Source organism: Hippoglossus stenolepis, chromosome 14, assembly GCF_022539355.2.
Source record: "Hippoglossus stenolepis isolate QCI-W04-F060 chromosome 14, HSTE1.2, whole genome shotgun sequence".
Classification (NCBI taxonomy): Eukaryota; Metazoa; Chordata; class Actinopteri; order Pleuronectiformes; family Pleuronectidae; genus Hippoglossus; species Hippoglossus stenolepis.
Window position 1 is genome coordinate 19,300,954 of NC_061496.1, and position 19,562 is coordinate 19,320,515.

At 39.7% G+C, this 19,562-nt stretch overlaps 1 protein-coding gene across 4 annotated transcripts in view; it reads left to right on the top strand.

Annotated features, from left to right (window-relative positions):
- The window catches only part of si:ch73-63e15.2 (protein strawberry notch homolog 2), a 63,696-nt gene that overhangs the window by 21,710 nt on the left and 22,424 nt on the right, over positions 1–19,562 (top strand). For 3 of the 4 annotated variants that reach the window (XM_047343222.1, XM_047343223.1, XM_047343224.1), the window contains exon 4: positions 780–906. In XM_047343222.1, coding sequence (XP_047199178.1) covers positions 780–906 — 127 coding nt within the window. Of the gene's footprint in view, positions 1–779; positions 907–1,020; positions 8,405–19,562 lie in introns of those variants that run through there. The other variant, XM_047343225.1, reaches the window with a different exon arrangement.

The window sequence follows — 19,562 nt, forward strand, 5'->3', positions numbered from 1 at the left end:
TATCTGTATCTCTTCGCTTATATCCTTTTCTACCTTTATGACTGTTCTTTGCCTTTTCTTTATTTTATTTTTTTACAAATCTCTACCTCTTTCATGTTGAACCTAAGTGAATATGAATTTCTGTTATTCTTTTATCTTTGACTGTTGAAGATTTGTATTCATTTGCAGTTTAGTGTAACATTAACCACACTAAATGTGTATCTTTAAGCTGGTAGGTTGGGCTAGCATTAAAAACTAGGGGTTGAAGTGGAAAATGACAGCGTCCATTTCATTTCTAACTTGTTTGATTTAAAGGAGTTTTACAAAATCTTGAGCAGAATATGTAAGGACACAAGATGTGACCCATGGCCCAGGCCCAGAAGCTGGTGGATGTTGTGAATGTGTGTATTTTTAAGCTGACAGGTTGTGCTAGCATTAAAAACCAGAGCTTCTGAAAGTATAAACTGATAAACTGAAAGTGTGTTCAACTGTTAAGCCTGTGTGCTGTGTTGGATTTCCTAAAAACAGGATGTAATGCTATAGTATAGTGTTGATCACCATATTTGTGGTATAAAATCACTGGATCACCTCCTTGTACTGTTTTGACTGCGGCATTTGATCACATGTTTTTAAGTGTCCCTTTCATTTCTCTACTGGAGCTGTTTTTTGCACAGTAGTATAAAGCTGTGTTTTTACAGTTGTAAGGTGTACATATATACAACTGTGAAGAAAACCGCATGTGTCAGTTTTACTTGGATATGTGGCAGGTAAACACACTAAACCTCTTCTTTCCCATACAGGCAATACCACTTTAATAACAGCAGCACTACCACCACCACTCCGGATGTGCACATGGACGTGTACTCGGGATTCCCTGAAGTGGACTTTTCCAGCCTCAACCTCCCCAGAAATGGAGATTTCCCACAGGTAAGTTTCACATATCTGCTGTTCATATTTATATTTGTACCAAAGACACACACACACACACACACACACACACACACACACACACACACACACACACACACACACACACACACACACACACTGTATTGACAACAAGCGGCCACACAAACACACTCAACTCACCTACTCAAACACCGGTTACCACTCCTCCCACCCTCCTCTTTCATCTTGTCCCCCATAAGTATTCAGCTCAGCTTAATTTACCATCGAGCAGTCTGATTAAAGCCTAGTGTTGTCTAGACGACTGCAGCGGTACCTGCCCCGTTCCTGTCAAGGCATGTCATTAATAAGACCCTGCAGTTTTACTTTCTTCTACACCTCCACAGCGCATCTTCAGAAGTCAGTGTTATTTTCAGTCACGCTTGGATTGAGTCCACAAAGTGAGATATGTTTCAGGAGCCAGTTGAAGATGTAAGACTGTGTCTTGAAGCTCTTTTGAATAATTTGATGTCTTTAGGATTAACTCTGTTTAGGGAATATACTGTAAGAAAAGAACATTTATTCCAGGATGTGAAATGTTTGATATCGGCAGTGAAATAAAAGTGCAGCCTTCTCCTCTTTCAAATATTTACCCCCCTCCCCCCAGCTGGTTTATATCCATCATTTGCATTTTTTATATCTGTGCACTTTTGTGTCCATACAGCCAATTTCTTATAGTTAGCATTGTATGAATAGCAGCCAATTGTAATGACACAGACCAGTGACTTTCTAATCTGAGGCATATTTGGGCTGAGTTGATGAGCGCCATTATGGAAGCATATAAAAACACAATATGCTATGATAATGAGTTTTAAAGAGGGGCAGTCATGGGTTACAAGGCAGAGTGGCAGTATCCCCCTCATGATTATCCTGTCTGACAGGAGAAAAGGCAAAGCAATTAGGGGTTGGTTCAACACAAGGCCAAAGCAGTAAATAATAAGAGAACGGGAGCAAGAGAAAGGGCATTTCTTACCTTAATTATGCATTTTTATGGCTTTTCACTGAATAATAAAACATTTTCCTATTCTATCACTTTAAACTGCTGTTGACCTGGATTTTATGTCCCCACAAATTCAAAATGTTGTGTAAAGTTTATTTCTTGTTCACAGAGCAGATGTGAGGTCACATTTAACACTAATTGTAGCTTGAATAAAAAGTGTTAAGGTTCAAAGTAAACCCGACATGGTTTCTTAGAATACAGGTTCCTGCGAAGTTATTTGTTTGTGCTTTTAGGACAACAGACTCAATTCCATTCATGTCAGATCAGCACCCCTCGGACAAACATCTGAAAACCCCAGCAAATAAAAGTGAAACCACTGATATCTCTATGACTAGATACCACTTGGTAAAAGTGCAAAGATCCTCAGCTCAGTTTAGCCCATCAAAATAGAAACTGAAAGGTCATTCTACAGGATTACATCACACACTTATATAGAACTGTTATATAGTTCATTATCAGTCATAAAACTGATAAAACAACTTATTAACATTGTTGTATCTATACAACTCAGAGGTTGCTTAAACACTTATCAAATGAGGCAAATTCAAATAAAGTGATTTTCCTTCAGCTTGTGACAGAGCTTTTTATGCCTCTTTGATAACTATGGCCAGATGCCTTATGCTGTCTGGTTGTCACAAACATTTACTTGGACTAAAACATTAACTGATGTCAAGTTCACGGTGAACTCACAAAACACATTTGTGGTCATAACTTGTGAACTATGACAAAATACATTGATAAGGTGGGGAGATTTTATATCCAAGAGATCAACTTCACTGTGACATATTGAGTCACATAAAGACATTTCAAACACATAATTCAGAAACAGATGGAAGAGTCTGTGCACAACATCCATATTGAGAACATTCCAGAGTCTTAACTGTGTGTAGATGAGTGTGACACACATAGATTTAAACTGAAACTTGACTGGCTGGCAGAGGCATACAACTGGGAGGCAGTGATTCTACTTTGTCTCTTGCAGCCTAAGTGTTTGGTAAAAGCTCAAATCAAAATTGTGGAATTTATTCAACTTGATGTTAAGCAAGATTTTGCCAAGTTAAGTCCTTACAGGTATGCATTAGTATGTCTGACACAGGAATGCTTGCAAGAAGAAGTGTTGATTCTGGACCGAATTGTAAACTCATTCTCACACCAATTTAAGTTAAAAATCATTGGACATTATCAGGTGCTGCTAGTCCTTTGTTAACTTTTGACGTCCATTTTGAAGCTGTATCAAACATATTTGTTCATCCAGAGTTTGTTGCTTAGGCAAATGTCCAACCATTTCTATTAACATGTGATGTAGTTAATAATCAGCAACAGTTCAAAAAAAGTGATTGAAGTGATAGGAAAATGGTTTATTATAAGCTGCGAGAGGTTTCATGAACAAAGGCTACACATGATGGCTTTGTACACAAGGGAGTGATGTCATCACGTGTGTGGTGCACGGGCATGAACTCTCTGATTCACGTGGGATTCCCCTAGTTTTCCATCTGCCTGTCTTAGCACATCTGGTTATCGTCCCTACAGGTAATTACAGGAGTTCATGATTATGTGATACATGCTGGACGTTATCATCTCCGTACATATTCAGAAAGGTTTTATGTGACAGTTGAAATTTATGCTTGGTTTGGTTTTAAGTAGCTCCTTCATTATTGGAGCATTCATGAGCAGCAAGTTTGGTTGCATGGTACTGGAGACGTGTAATTTTATTTTGTCTGTGTGAGTGAGTGTGAGGGAGAAAGACGTTGTTGTGCTTGTGTTGTGCTTTCTCAGCTGTTCTTTCTGGTTTTGGTTTTGGTCACTCCCTGCCATGTGAGGCATGCAGAGAAAATGTAAGTCACGGGGTCATCGTGACTAATCCACTGCCTCACACTCAGCCCCCTATTTCCTTCTACATTTTCCCCATCACATCACATCACATGGCGACCCTGCCTTACTACATCTTAATATATCCATGATCAGAAAGCAGGATTTCTTGTCTTGTTTGTGGCGTTGAACCATGACAGAAGACATTTGACCAAGTGCAACTGGGTAGAATTTTTGATGTGATTATTTTTGCGATTATTTGTCCCATGACTGCCATGTTTACTTCAGCTGTTGAGTCACTTTGGTTCGCACGGCCTAACGACTTTGTTTATGCATTTCAACTGAGCTCTGTTGGAATATCCTCATATTGTAAGGAAACCCACCGCTGTCGCATGTGGACAGGATGTCCTTTTCTAGATTGCCGGTAACTTGAAAATAAGAGCCAAATGTTTGTTTGTGTTAGATTTAATAAACTTCCCTTTGAGACTCCATATCCCAACGAATATCAGTCAATTACAATACATTAGCTAACAATTGGAATGGAATACATGGCTACTATACAAGGATATGGATGAGATTAATGCCCCACATTTTTTTGATAATTTTTTTGGGCTGAATGTCCCAATTACATCCTAATAGAAATGTCCACAGAAAGGTTTTTGTCCTTATGAGGTGTCAAGTTGCAAGTAATTTATGCATGTTATAAGATATTCATTCATATTCACTTCAAGTGACTTAACTTCTATAGATGTTTATATTTTATTTCTTTTCAATTGTATAGATAGTTAGAAAATGGCTCTATGAAGTTACTGACAAAGTAATTGATCAGTGATATGTCAGACTCAGAACTAAACTTCCCCAGAAATAACAGTCACACATTAAACTACTAGGTAACCTAGGAGCCCATAAAATAAAGCGTTATCTAAACACTCGGCCAAGATCAATGGAAACTTTGACAAAACAAAACTGTGGCGTCATCATGTTTGCAGATCTTGGTGCGTTCACACCCCACCATCACACTAGTGATGCTTTTTTTGCCCTTACTAGAGGGACTAGTAAAGGCCAAAATGTCCACTACAAGTTATACATTTGGGGTCCAAAATTATCACTAGTCATACCAATGGTGCTAAATGCAAATCAGAAGACAGGAAGGGGTCATAAATTGAGGCTTCCTATTGGTTGTCCAGAAAAAAATCCATCCGGCTCAAATTTACTGTGTTTACTGCTGGCTCGGCATTCCCTGTCATAAATGAATCATAAATTAAGAGTTAAACAAGAGAAATAAAATTACATAAAAAAACAAGTTAAAAACAAACCATAAAGAGGCTTTCCAGCACCCAGTTTGGAAACTTGCCAATCACAATCCTTGCCCCGCCTACATCATTTGCATGGAGTCCACTAGTTACACCAGTGACGCGTTTTTGACGTTACTAGTGTAACTAGTGAGGCTAACAACGTCCAATAGTTACACTAGTGCCGTGTTTGACCTTACCAGTTGTACTTTGTATGTTATCTCGACGCACACAAAATTCAGGTCATGTTGGGTGTGAACTCACCAAGTCTATTGACATAGACATACTCACCTTTGCATCAATTATGCTAGTCTTCTTCTTTGGAATTAGAACCGCTCTATTTGCTAAATACTGTACATAATCATATCAATATCATCATGAATTTGTCTTCAGCCTTTTACCAAGCTGCAGATTAAAGTTTAACCAAGCTGGAGATTAAAGTTCAATGTCTTTATCAAAGGTGATTGCATTACTATATCCACAAAAGATTGTACATGTTGTTAAAGGGGGTGAGATTCCCTGAGCACCCATGTCGTCAAGAAAACATACATCTCTCCATGGAAAAACTCATTTAATCACAGTGTATGGTAAATGCTAAAGTTCACTGATTCCAGTAATGTATGCATTTAAGAATACCTTTGCAGTTACACAGACTATAGCTCATCCATCATCATAACCATATTGTGCAGACAAGCAAAGTTGAACTCAAACGATCCAAAACAAATTCAGAATCCAATGGCCAATGATACACTATATGTATCATACTGGATTTACAAGGAAATCTTTAAAAAATATGCACATTATATCGAGAAATGTCCAGTTGATTCATAGACAAAAACATTTTTTTAAACGTTGAAGGTAACTGAAAGAACCTTGTTTCTCTGGCTTTACCAGCACTGAATATTATGTTGTTTTTCTTGATTTATTTCTTCCCGTAAGCAAATCATAAAACCAATCAGTTACTTCCTTGTAAGACACCAGCAGTAATTTGAATGGCCCAGTTTACAAGGGGAAGTTAAAGGTTAATTTGAAGAGATGTCAATGGCTGCACTGTTTTCTGTAAGGGTGTGTGCTCCACCTGATCTAATCTAACTGCTCTTTTATTTACATTGCCAGTTGCACATTTGCAATTTTGAGACATGGGTAAAATCTGGAGAATTGGCTTCAGAGTTTACCCACAGTTTGCCTTTCACACATGCACAGCACAGCGGGAGGTTCTCTGCATTATTCAGGCGAGAGGTGGAGCAGCCGGGTGCAGCAGACAGAGGCAGAAAGTGACGTATTCACGCCACTGCAGAGACCACGTGGTTTTCTTTACAACACAGACACCAGTTCTTATCACCATAAACTCTCTAGACATCTTCGTCTGTGTCTTCTGTGTGTGCCACCGCCTTTTCACCTGGAGATTTATACTAAGAGGCCAGGGGGATAAAGTTCGCAGAAGGTGTGGAGCGTCTCACTCAGAGTAAAGAGGTTTTTGCAAAGCAACAGGAGAACATACCGAATGTGCCCCATACAACAAGGCTGCTGTAATGCATTATTTCTGTTTGTGTGAAGTCATGATGTGAAGGGTGGGTTCTTCTTACTTTGGGCTGTGATGCAATAAGGTCTGTGTCTGTGTGTTTGTATGTTTGTATTCTAAAGCAGCTCATCAATGATTCATCCCTCCTCAGTGACCCGCTATGTCCCACTAACACACACTCGCACAAATGCACACATACACACATTATTCAGAGGATTCCCACTCACATGATGACACCATGGTCAGGCGCCACTCCGTCTCTGGCAGTTTCCAGCAGAGATGGACCTTACAGTACCTCAACATGCCGGCTTGATATCATTATTCCTGGAAGCTGAGTGTGCAAATGGACCCCTCCATCTAATCCACCCACGGGAGAAATAAATCACATTATTTCTGTTTTTAAATTCAACAAATGTCCTCATTTATGTCAGTCTCCTAAACAGTTAACATTCTTTTAATATCAGAAAAACTGACGTTACATCATTGTATTAGATCAACATCTTGGATTTGTTGAAAGAACCCATTTGCCATCAGATTCCCAGAATATTATATTTTTTCAACAACCGCGTCCAGAGTTCCAGTAAGCGGGAATGTCAATCTGCGATGAGGTATTTCAGTATACTTATGCACAGACACAAGTACTGGCTGACGCCCGGGATCCCCTTTGAATTGGCACATTTGCTGCTAGCACTTGACCTGGTAATCCATTTCTGAACACTACAGCTGTCTTCTTGTTATTTTCAGCTGTCTATAAAGTTTGAGGGGAACCGCTACTGGCCAACTTTGTGAAAACACAATCAATTTGCCTGTTAAATTTATTTTGGTGCCAATCAACACAACAGAGCAGAATTAATTTGAGAATGTTTTGACAGGTGAATAGACACCTCACAATAACACATTAAAATTCTCTTAAGTGACAAATGACAAGTGACAAAATTTCCTGGATTATCCAGATTACTTTCTTTGTTTTGTTCTGATCAGCTATTACACCTCTGATCTATAGATCATAATATTTATCAGTAATTGTTGTTAGAGCAGAAGTCCTGCAATTGACACTGCACAGAAAGACATGAGGCAGAGTATGAAGTAAGACAGACAGCCACGTAGGGAGTCAATCTCTAAATATAATAATCATTAAATAGTGGCCCAAGCCCATTAAACATAGCAGTAAGCAGGGGGGTGTGAGGAGCGGCCAGGTCCAGAGCACAAAACTGTTTACACTACAAATGCGGTTGAGTTACACCATGTACAGTAAAAGGGGCCCGACTGCCAGTAACTCTAGTCACTTACCAACAAAAGCATCATTTCCTGAAAGCTCCTCCCCTCCTCCCTCCCTCTTCTCCCCACCTCTCCCCTCCTCTCCCCTCCCCTGCGCTCTCACTCACTCCCCAACCACCTTTTCTGTGCTCTGAGGAACTAGTCCTCAAACACTATGACTAAGCCCGCTATGCAAACGCCCGACTGTCCTACAGAAGCAGGAAGCATGTTTTAGACTTGCCCGTGTCTCTGCTTTGTGACAGCAACAGAGTTGGGTCTGATGTGTGTGAGCTCATTGCCCAGAGAGCGTTCACCTGCGGCAGAGAGGCAGATGTGGGTTTTGAACCAGAGAGGAACTGTGAAAGGGCTAGAGAGGCTCCACTGTTGGGCTGGAGTGTATCAGCTGTAGGGTGAATGCCAACACTTTGACCAACACATGGAAGAGGCTCTTGCATTCAGGGATTTAAGGTGAAGCGGGAGAGTATTTGTGTGTGTGTGTGTGTGTTTTACCCCCCCACACACACTGCAGCGTTTGGACCCATGTCTCTCATGCAGTTCTGGACTAAATTGTATTCACAGCTGGGACGACCACTTCCCAAGGTACTGGTATCAATTGCTTCTTTTAGTCAAGTATTACGCTGCTGTTTTTTTATGGCTTGTTGTTATTTTGTTGAAAAATAAGAGAGAGCTGTGTTTTTGTCCTTATTGAGGGAGCTCTAGACAAGGCTAGTCAGAAATTATTACCACTTTTTTAATAATAATTTTCCACTTATTACTTGACTGGGATTTTAGTTTTAACATTTAATGAATATTTTATTTACTCTTTATTTTTTGTCTGAAGCTTGGCCTGCATTGGAATTGATGTTATTTAAATCCGGTTTATGGAAATGTTAATGGCAGTTATTTTATTTTTTTTTCAAATTAGATGTGTAAGATCAAGTGTCCTTGCTTGATACATGGTGATGACATTCATCCATCTTGTGCTAACTTAAAGAGAATAATTTACAATAGACCAAGGTGACATAGAATTTGGAGTCACTATCAAACATAGGCCTGTTAGCCACTCAGCTTGTGACTTTCTAAATTTTCTTGCCACTGTTGAGGCTCTTCGCAGCCAGGAACTATGACAAATGATTGTTTGCCTCATTCCTCGCTGTCTTCCAGTAAGTGCTAGAACCTGATATCTTGTTTTGCTAAATAGGGCTCTTGTCTGTTTTCTGGTGTGCCATTGTTGTATTGCACTGTGACTAAACCTGCAGAATTTTTTCTAAAGTGTATCATTCAACAGACTACATAGTGTTGGTAGAATTGTAACTCATCATCATCATGATGACTTTATTAGTGTGAGACTTGCTGAGCCTATTTCCACTGAAAGAGCTGATCAAGCTGATAAACTAATCTCAACATTTGTCAGTATTTTTTTCACCTCATAAATATGAGAGTTCCCACAATCACTGGTTCCAATTTAAACAATATATTTATAATAGAACATAAATGTGAACAGCAGATTGAAGATGAACCTTTAATGTGTATTTCTGGATGTTATTTGAGTGCTAAATGGAAAGTAATGTTTTCTTTAATCGTTAGGCAGTAAAAGTTTCTCACTGTCAGTGAAATATACTGCTCGACATTAGCCCAGACTACAAATGATCATGTAGTCCTAGCCCATTCGCTTCTGTGTATTTATCTCCGGCTGACTGGGGTGTCTCTGTCCACAACTTCTGTATTCAGTATGCAAACATTAATATCATTATCATTGTGTGCCCAACATCTTATAACACAAAATGTGATCTACAGACAGTCCTGGAGGATAGGTTCACAATTTTTCAAATGTGACTTAAAGAAAAAAACAGGTGATCATGTGAAATATCCAAGAGATTTTATTGCTGTGACTAGAGAACCATTTGTAATGTATTCGCAGATGGACAAAATTCACAGTTGTCACTCCATGCAAAAAAAAATGAAGATTATCTGAAGCAGTTAGACAGATAATGTGGCTTTCTTGCGAAGTCTTGTTAATGTGAAATGCTTATACAAATACTTATTTGAAGCATTGCGAACCTCTTTAAGGTAGACTGTGCTGCAGGGCTGTCTCAGTGGGCACATGTTGTCAGTTTCCTGGTATTACATTAAACCTCAACCATGACCTAGGCGTGCTACTTACGGGAAGTGAATAAACAATGATGGCGAGGATGAGTGAGTGCAAAGGGGGATGATGATGAGTGGTGGAGTGGAAGGAGAAGAGAGGTTACTTATGCTACAAAGGATTGAAGGAGGAAAAACGTCCTTGCATATCTTCACAAAGTAAACCTATCTCAAGAGTGTTGCTTTAAATGTATCGTGTCAGTGCCAACATTAATTGTAGCTGTGGAATAACTCCAGGGTGGTGTGAGGTAAAAACACAACCAAACATAGTGATGTTCTAAGTAATTATTGTTGGCCTTGAAAAACAGTTTATGCTGCCAAGATGCAGGATACGTGCAGTAAATCTGTCCGCTCTGACAGTTGACAGTAGGCAGGGCAGGCTTTGCAGCAGAATGAAGATGACACAGTGTCAGTGTGTGCTACATTAGACTGTATATAAAGGTGTTATAGATCATCTGGTTTTCATGTTAGCTCATATATGTCAGTGGTCACTTGTAGAGATGACAAAATGGAACGATTCTACTTTTCTTGTAAATTGTTTGCATTGTTGTTGTCGTCTTTTCTTTGAAATTCAAAACAGCTATATGAGTAAATAAGATACATTGTGTGATCTACCATATTAATTAGTGTTTCGATAGATTGTAGTGCAATGTACTTTTCATTCAAGGCTGTATACACTTTATCACAAGGAACACCTTGAAAACCAGTCTTCAAAGTTATCATAAATAAAAATTAACACATTAGTGGTACATTCTCAAATAAAACAAAGACAAAGAGACAAATACAATTACTTATGAGAAGCTTTGTGTATCTCAGGGTTGTATTAGATTATTGGTGGCAGAGCAGCTCTGTGTTTAGTAGCGTCGTCTGGCCGCACCAGCGTTCTGTGTTCGACTCAGCCGACCAGCTGGAGCCTTTCTGTTGCGCGTTTGCACATTCTCATCGTGTCTGCATGCGGGTGTCTGGAGCTCTCTGGTTTCTTCCCCAAGTCCAAACACATGCAGGTTACATTGCTCTAAAATGTGCCTGTAGGTTTGAATGTATAAGTCTAATTAAGTGTTTGCCCTGTAATATAACGAGCAACCTAGAATATACACCATGTCTTGCTCAATGTTTCCATGTAAACCATTTAAATATGCATATTTTATTCACAGTTGAGATGTGTCTGATTTTTCACTGATTTTTCAAAAAGCTTAAATGATGTGCCATCATTTGAGGGTTTAACGCTTATCACGGTCATCTATAAAGACAAAGACAGACATAGTTCTCATTATTGTTTTGTTAAGAACAAAGCAAGACATCTGAAGAGCACATCAATTACTGTTTTGTTGTTCTTCTCCAGCATAACTGCTTGCTTAAAATGGTGCAAAAAAGGTTGTATCATGATAATGGTGACCAAAATTATCATGATTATCAATATTGTCGCAGGATTGTTAAAATGTGCTGTCAAATTTGTAAATTAGTGATACACAAAATATAGCAATTTCTAGAAGTTTTATATTGACAAAATACATATGATCAATAAAAATGATAATAGTATTTTCATTATTTATGGAGTGCAGACATTGACCCCAAATGTCAGAGTCAGGGCAAAATATTAGTGTTTGTTAAACACATGTTGGCGACAGTGGTTGTTAGCATTTTTTTAGCTATTACCGGAGATTACGAACAGTTCTCCTGGTGTTACAGCCCCCACCTGCCTGCTGCTCCTTCTGCCATGTTTTTACAACCCACAACCAATGTGTGCTTGCTTGCTGCGCTTGCTGCGCCTTCTTCTTGGAGACTTGCTGACTTTGGTTAATGCTGGACAGTATCTTGTTTGATGCTGGACAGAATCAACCATTTCATCACGGTAATTATGGTTATTAAAGATAATACAGTACAAATAACCGTGGAGAATTTGACCACGGTATACCGTGAATTTTGGTTGATAATATTTTTTTAAGGTTCTGTTAACTTTAGTTGGTTCACCGAATAATTAGAATAAAAGCCAGCATGCAGCCTTCATTAGGTGAAAGTGTTGACAACTTATCGTTATAGTCAAAGTGTCGGCTTGGCCAATGGTTGTAAAAGAGTTAATTCCTGCATCAGTTACCAGGCTTGGCTAAGAACCAAGTCAACAACTTACGGGCAACAAGCCCACCATCCTGACCCACAGCATGATAGAGGTGTGTGAAAGTGCGGTTGTGTGTCATGACAAGAGAAGCCAAAATTGTTTCAGATAATGAGAAGATGTGAATATAGACTTAAGATATTTCTACAAACACATAATGCAATTGAAAATGGGATATGATCATATATTCCCTAATGACAGACACAGAACTTTTACTTTGAATTTCCTTTTAGATTATACTTTGTGATTTTGGGGGTTTTTGTTCTCTAAATATATAATATTAACTGGGGGGCTATTGCCATATTCTTAAACTTATGGCCCAGTTGCATCGTTTCATTCATGAATTCAGTAACATTTTCAGTTATCCTCTAGACCTCCATTGCACGAAAAGACGAATTTTCGCCACTGCAAACGCCTGCAAACTCGCCTGATTCCTGGCAGTTAGTGGCCGTTTATAGGATGTGAATTCCGCGTTCGCCCGTGAAACAAACGGGCAGAAACATACCACTGGTAGCGCAGTGGGGGGGCTGGAGAGGGGGGAGTGCCGCTGGGGAGTCGCGGAGTGAAGGTGTGATCTAATTAGCATATGCATCACAGCAAAAACGCTTGTGAGAACTTATCTCACTTCCCCATTGGAGAAAACCACAGACCTTTGGATGGTAGATCTGTTGCTATTGGTCACCCTGGGTCATTATAATACACACGTGGGTAAACCCCTCCCACACAATATTAATAATTAATACTTATTATTACTAATAATTTCAGGCTGTGACAATACAATGCAGATTCCTGTGAACAGTCGTTAACCTGAAATTCCACCGAAATTTGCGGGGGCACTAACTGACACAAATTTTTCTTTTCATGCAGTGCTCGTTGCTGACTGTTTTAAACGACAGCGTTCACCCCTGTAGCAAGTATTGTGCAGTAGGCTGTGTTGAAATTTCTGCATAATAAGACGTCATCTTGCGTCAGCACTCTCCATCACATCCGCTTTTCTAAACAATATAGATGCAGGCTCACACATGCAATTTGTTTCCCACACATAAACACAAGTAAACAAACACACAGTTATTGTTAGTGTGAGTCTATTTTCATGTGCTTTATGTTTCTTATGTTCATGTCTAATTATCACAAATACATTTCAGAATAATTGTGTATTTGAAAGGATATATTTTCTTTTTACTTCACGAAATACAGGTTTAAACTATTATGACATACCTCTGTTAATGCCAACTCATCCTTAACGGCACCCATTTGTGAGTGACTTCCTCTTGGCACCAAATACACAGTGGACAGAATTTCCCTCATTTCTTTGGTATCCTTTTTTTGGCCTGTTTTTTCTTTTTTTTTTTTTCAACTTGTGTTGCCTGACACATTTAACTCTGCTCGTCCTTTTCTGCTGGAGAAAGAATCTGAATTTGTCAGGTAGATTATTTGCTGGCAGCACCATGTGCATGGAAAAGTCTTGTTCCTCTTATTAGCCAAAAGCAGTCAGTTCAATGTAAGCTTCAGGCTGTTCCACAAGCATAACCTGCAAGCGTGTTCTTTGAAGCAGCTCCATGTATTCGGCTGCTTGTCGGGACACTTGACATCGGATCTTTTTATTTCCCAGAACATCTGAAAACACTGGAAAATTCCAGTAGCCTTGTAAGCAGCAAGTTCTCCGTGTCTTGTTTTACTCAGACTTGGCACCACAAGGCCTGCCTGTCAGGAGGTGGTTGGAATGGGTATACCTCTTTGATTGGCCTCGAAAAGTTGGGCTGGGATCGGCTATAATCAACTGACTTTAGGGTAAACAAGGATGAAACAATACTTTTAATTTGACCCAACAGCTATAAAAGGGCAATTGGAATGAAAATAAAATATTTTTTTGTTTCTCAGAGGTAACAATTGGAAAATTAATTTCAGCTCAGCTTTCAAGCAAGGTCAATCTGCTTCTTAGAAATATTTGCTCCTTGGGAAAAAAAGACATAAAATGTCAATGTTATTACCATTCAGGGCTTGGCAGCGGTCAAAAATGAAGCTCTTTGTGGTCAGTGTAACTGTTCTCTACACCCGAGATATTCAGCTGTCTGTGACAGACCTTTAAAAGTGTTTGAATGTATGTTTTGTCTGGTGTTTGTGTTACTCAGTCTTCTTATAGATCAAAACAAGATACAAATCTTTCCATGTATTCTTATACACAAAGACAATGTCTTTTTGACAAGTTGTCTCCTTGATCAAAGCTCTGTGACAGGATAAGCAGATTTATTTCTGCATGTAAAAGATGGCTTGTGCTGTCCGCAAAACACTTAACTTTTACGCATCACAACAAATCAATTTACCACTTAAAACAAAAAAGTCTACTCAATAGCAAGTTAATTAAATAGTCTGCAAGAAGGTGAGGGAAGAAGAAAAGCTCAGAGTTGTGCTATTAAAGTCACAGCCCAGCAGATAAGTCTGGGATGTCGGACACGCAGACACCTTGACATAACATAATACACACAGAGAGCAAGACACCATTGGTGGCTTTTCGGTGCCTGGCCCCAGACCTACCTCATGAAAACACACACACACAGGCCATCAATCAGGTTCTGTTGACTGCAACAAGGTCAACAGCTGACCCCTTGCCTGGGGTGGGGGCTGTTTCAGTCAGCTGATCACGGAGTAGGGCAGGTGATTTAATAATTCTCAGTCCCACCGTCCCATCCACAAACACAGACACTGACAGCTTTCAGTGCACCGTCTCGACTCAGTGACACTGTAATGTTTGGTTACACTGATATTTTACTATTACAATTAAAATCCGTGGCATCTTATTAGTATATAGCTCTTATATTATTCATTGCGATTTCAGTAAAACGCCACCAAACTAATTTCTATTGTTCTAGCAACATATTCAGCGTCAGAATAATGAGAGAGAATTGAAAAGAGCTCAGTTGCTGCTCTGACAAACCACAGCCATTTATATTTTTTTGGTAACAAGGCTATTGAATTTTTGTTGACTTCAGTCAACATACAATGCAGTGTAAAATGGTATTGTGAGATTATTTCTTTGTAATTTAAATGTATTGTTTGGTACATAATAGTGTTTGTAATGCGATGCCATCTATGACCTCATTTAACTGTGTGGCAGATGATTTTATCTCCCAATAAGATATTGAGCAACAGGGAAATAAATATCAGTAAGTGTCCGGTTAAGATGATCCTCTTAATAATGCAGAATTCATTGAGAAAACGAAACTAGGGGGATGTAGTTTAAAAGAATGGTGCGAGAATAGTGACAAAAATGTACAGGGTAAGGTCATTTGAGGTGTGTGTTTGTGTGTACATGTGGGTGTGTGTGGTAAGTGGGCGGCCGGCATGACTTCTTTCGTGGCCTTGGAAAAGCAGCCAAGCTGGCAGTGTGTAGGAGGGGGAAGCCCTGGGCCTGGCCTGCCTGTCTGGGGCCTCAGCAGGTTATTGAGTTTAACAGGATGTGGTCTTTAACTATACACATAAGAACACACCTGAAGTTTGCTTTTTGGTAAAGACACACATTTTAGCCTCTAATTTGTAGCAGTAACATGAATTATAGGCAGATAACAAACTTTTTCTAATGTTTGTTCAAGGATTTGTCAGTCTTTGTCTTGTTCATGAAGTTGATCAGGAAGACACACATCATAACCACAGTTTCTTTCCCTATTATGCGTTACATTAAAGCTAGGGTTGGTAATCCTGAAAAAGCTAGAGGAGCAGGCTACACTTAAGGAAAAAAAAAACACATCCAACCCCCTCCCATCAACCCTCTTGTTAAAGCTATGCCCCCAAAACACATGAACACAAACTGAAGCTGACTTTTCTGTGACCCGATGGAGTTAACAGTGACAAGGACTACATCACAGAGGATTTGACCACAATAAAGTGAGGGGGTTCCAAACAAAATTCAGTAATGTTAGAGGCCACGAGTGTAACACTATAGAGCCTTTTAGGGAATAGAGGCCAACAACATAAAAAGGTTTCTATCTGATAAAACCTACTTATATTACAGTCCCATCAAAGTGGACTATGACAGACAATGAGGAGTCCACAGGCCCTTGGAAATGATTGTTTATAGATGAAAAGATAGGGCTGCTGGACTTCCATGTATGGCAGCGCCTGACCTTATCAGCATAACCGTGTCATTTTAATCATTAAATCAGAAACTGCTGTTCCTCATTTCTCTTCAGGCAACTGCTGCATGAGTAGCACAGATAAATGTTTTTTTTAATTGTCTTGAAAGAGTGTGACATGTTTCAGATCATTCATCACACTGCAAATACATCAAGCTGATTGTGGACGGTTTGTGTTTAGAAGTCTATTATTCTAGTTCAGATTTTAAAAGCCGATAAGCACCATCTTCAACCAGAAGCGTGCGCCATGTTGTATGGGCATGTTAGAGACATGTTTTTCACTGCAGTCTTCCTCCATTAATCATCTGTAGGCAGACAACTGTCATCAACCAGGCCCTGAAATACAATTTACTGTTTCTGTGGAAACAAGATGTGGCCTACTGTACGTGTATATATGTGCTTTTAGCTATACAGCAAGTCAATTTGAGCAAAAGGTTGTGTCGTGTAATAGACGAGTGATCAGATGGTTGCCGCCGTGTATCAGTGGTTTCATCTTCATTATGAGGTTTAATGCTGGATTCAGCGTTTGTAGCAGCGGAGAAAGGAAAGTAGAAGCAGAACATGTGAAAATAAAAGAAACAGGGGGACGGACAAATGACAGGAAATAAAAACATGCACACAGGCTTTCATATGTTATTCTGTGTACATATACACACATAAATACACACATACAGCCAGTGATTTTCCCCCCACTAGCTATTCCCAGAAATTACAATAAAGATCTCAAGCAGATTGAATTCCCTGAAAGCAAATTTCTGAAGAAACACTTGTAAACACAGAAACAAACACATGCACACACATGCACACACATTACACACAGATATTCTTATTGTCCAGCAGAGAGAGAGAGAGGGCAGGAGAGAGAGGGAAGGAGGCAAGATTAGTAGTTTTATGGTTTTGGCTGTGGAAGCAGCCAGATTACCATCAGAGTAGTTGGAATTCAGGCCTTATCTCTGCTTGGCAGGGCCCTGTCTAGGGAACGGCAGACGAACTAGCCATTGGTACACTACGGGCCGGACAGGGTACAAAAAACGCCTCAGTTACGCTCTAATTAACAACTCGATTAGCAGGGTACTGGGGTTGGCCATGTTTTGGTTAGAGTCAACCAAGACATGGCCAAGTTTTCTCTGATTTTTCTGGATCAGGACAGTTGGTTCTCATGGCACTAGCACAGTAGGCTCTCTGAACACAGATTTACATGATGTGGAAAGCGTAGAAGTCATATTGTTACGTAACATGGAGCAATAACTCAACTTGTATAATAACTCAACTTTCAGCGCAGATAAGGAAAGTTATTATAACGGCTCATAACTTTAATTCTAACCCAGAAAATTCTGTATTTTCATATCAAATTTGTTTAGGTATAATTTAATCATTAGAATTATTTTGTATCAATGATCTCTCTGCCTGGAACAAAAGCTTTTGACTGACCCCGCTCACTAAGTGTTGGTTTTTTCACTCTGCTGTTTTCCATGCTGAAATATGTGTGTGTGAGCTTATCTGTGTTTTTCCACAATTTGGTATCTGTGGAATGATGCCTCTAGTGACCTTGTTGTTTGTTCATCTTTCCACTGTCAGAACAGCCAAGAAAGGAGGGAGTACAGAAGACACACAGCTGACAGTTTAAATAAACAAAAAAGGGACGGTGGTGACAGGTTGTGTGTTTGGGAGTGGTAGTAGTATTTTACAGAGACCCTACACATCTACGTCCTCCCCCCTTTCACCCAGGAAAAGGCAGTTGTTCCACTCAGCTGTCTGCAGGGCTAGAACAACTTTGGAGAGGCTGCTTTCAGAGCTCATGCCTGATCTTGCCCCCAGGAAGCACAGAGACACACAAACACGCACAGGGAGAAAAGGAGAGAGAGATAGGTAGGGCGAGTGAGTTGAAGAGAGAAATACGGATAGGCTGCGTGCTGTACCCTTGGAAAAGCTCAACACACGAACATCGACATGTTATGATCAGTGAGTTGTTTCTCTTAACGTCAGAGGGCAAAAACATACACATGTATCTCTGAACACACACAGGACTGAGTCTGTGTTTGTCTGCCTGCTGTTTACCACCCTCACCATTCCCACATGATGTAGTCATGTTAACACTAAGAGTTGTGCGTCTTGTCTTCCAACGCCTGCAAGATATTTTCAGGTGAACTGTGAGTAATGGTTAACAGGCAGCTATGACAGGAGTCTCAGTGTTAATCAGCAGCAGTCAATTGTTGAGATTGAGTCAGCATCACAACTGATCATTTATCTTTCTTTTTGGACAGTTTTTTACTTTGGGCTTTCAGAGCTCCATTGTACTTCCTCTAACTGTCGTCTTTAGTCATAATACCATATTGTGCTGCAAGCCCACTCATCACCACTTGTGGCTGAATAGTATATTTCATCTGAAAAAGTGTTGCTTTGCATGCACTGTAAGAAAAAGATGTCAGCATGTTTAAATACATGACAGATGCAGAGATGTTTAACTGTATAAAACTGTATAAATCCAGTTTTTTTTACATTGTTAGGGCCCGAGCACCGACAGTTCAAAAGCACTATTGCTTTTTCGTTTGATTATTCAGGCAAATTAATTAATTAATCGCATTTTTGACGGCTTGAACATACTCAAAAGCTCACCAAACTTCGCGGGCGCGTCAGGCCTGATGAAAATGTACGTATTCCTGAGTAATTCGAATGGGTGTGGCAAAATGGCTCAACAGCGCCCCCTAAAAAGCAGCAATTCCGCTGGTTTAACCAATCTTCGCGAAATTCGGTACAAACGTGTATCATGACCGGACGTCAAATTTTGATGAATCACCATCAAAACATGAGTTTGTTGTATCTCGGACATACATTGTCAAATTGACTCCAAACTGGACATGTATAACAAGAGTCCCGGCCTGATGTCATCTACACAGAAATGCTGGATTCCAAGACACACCCACAACTTCAGCTTGATCCTGAAGAACATAGTCTAGGTCCTCAGCATCAGAGATTTCAGACTCAGAATCAAGACCAAGAATTGCATTCTCATTTTCCTCATCCTGTTTTTCAAGCAGCATCTTTATGACCATGTCAACTGTAAGTCTGAAATAGAAACTGAGCCGGGTCCCTTTTGACCCATGTTGTGTATCAAAGGGTTAAGCTGAAAGAATAACACTTGTTTGTGACTATTTAACTCCACCCAGGCTTTATATAAAAGAACACCTCAAATATTCATTAAGCAAAGAATTCCTTGTTAACAGTTTGCATTAATGTCACAGTGTCATCGATTTTCTTGTTATTTTGTTTGGACAGAGCAAAGCTAGCCCTTCCCCCCTGTCTCCCTGTCTCTGGTATTAAGTTAAAGTAACCAGTGACCTGTTGTGGTGTCATATTGACCCAACAGACG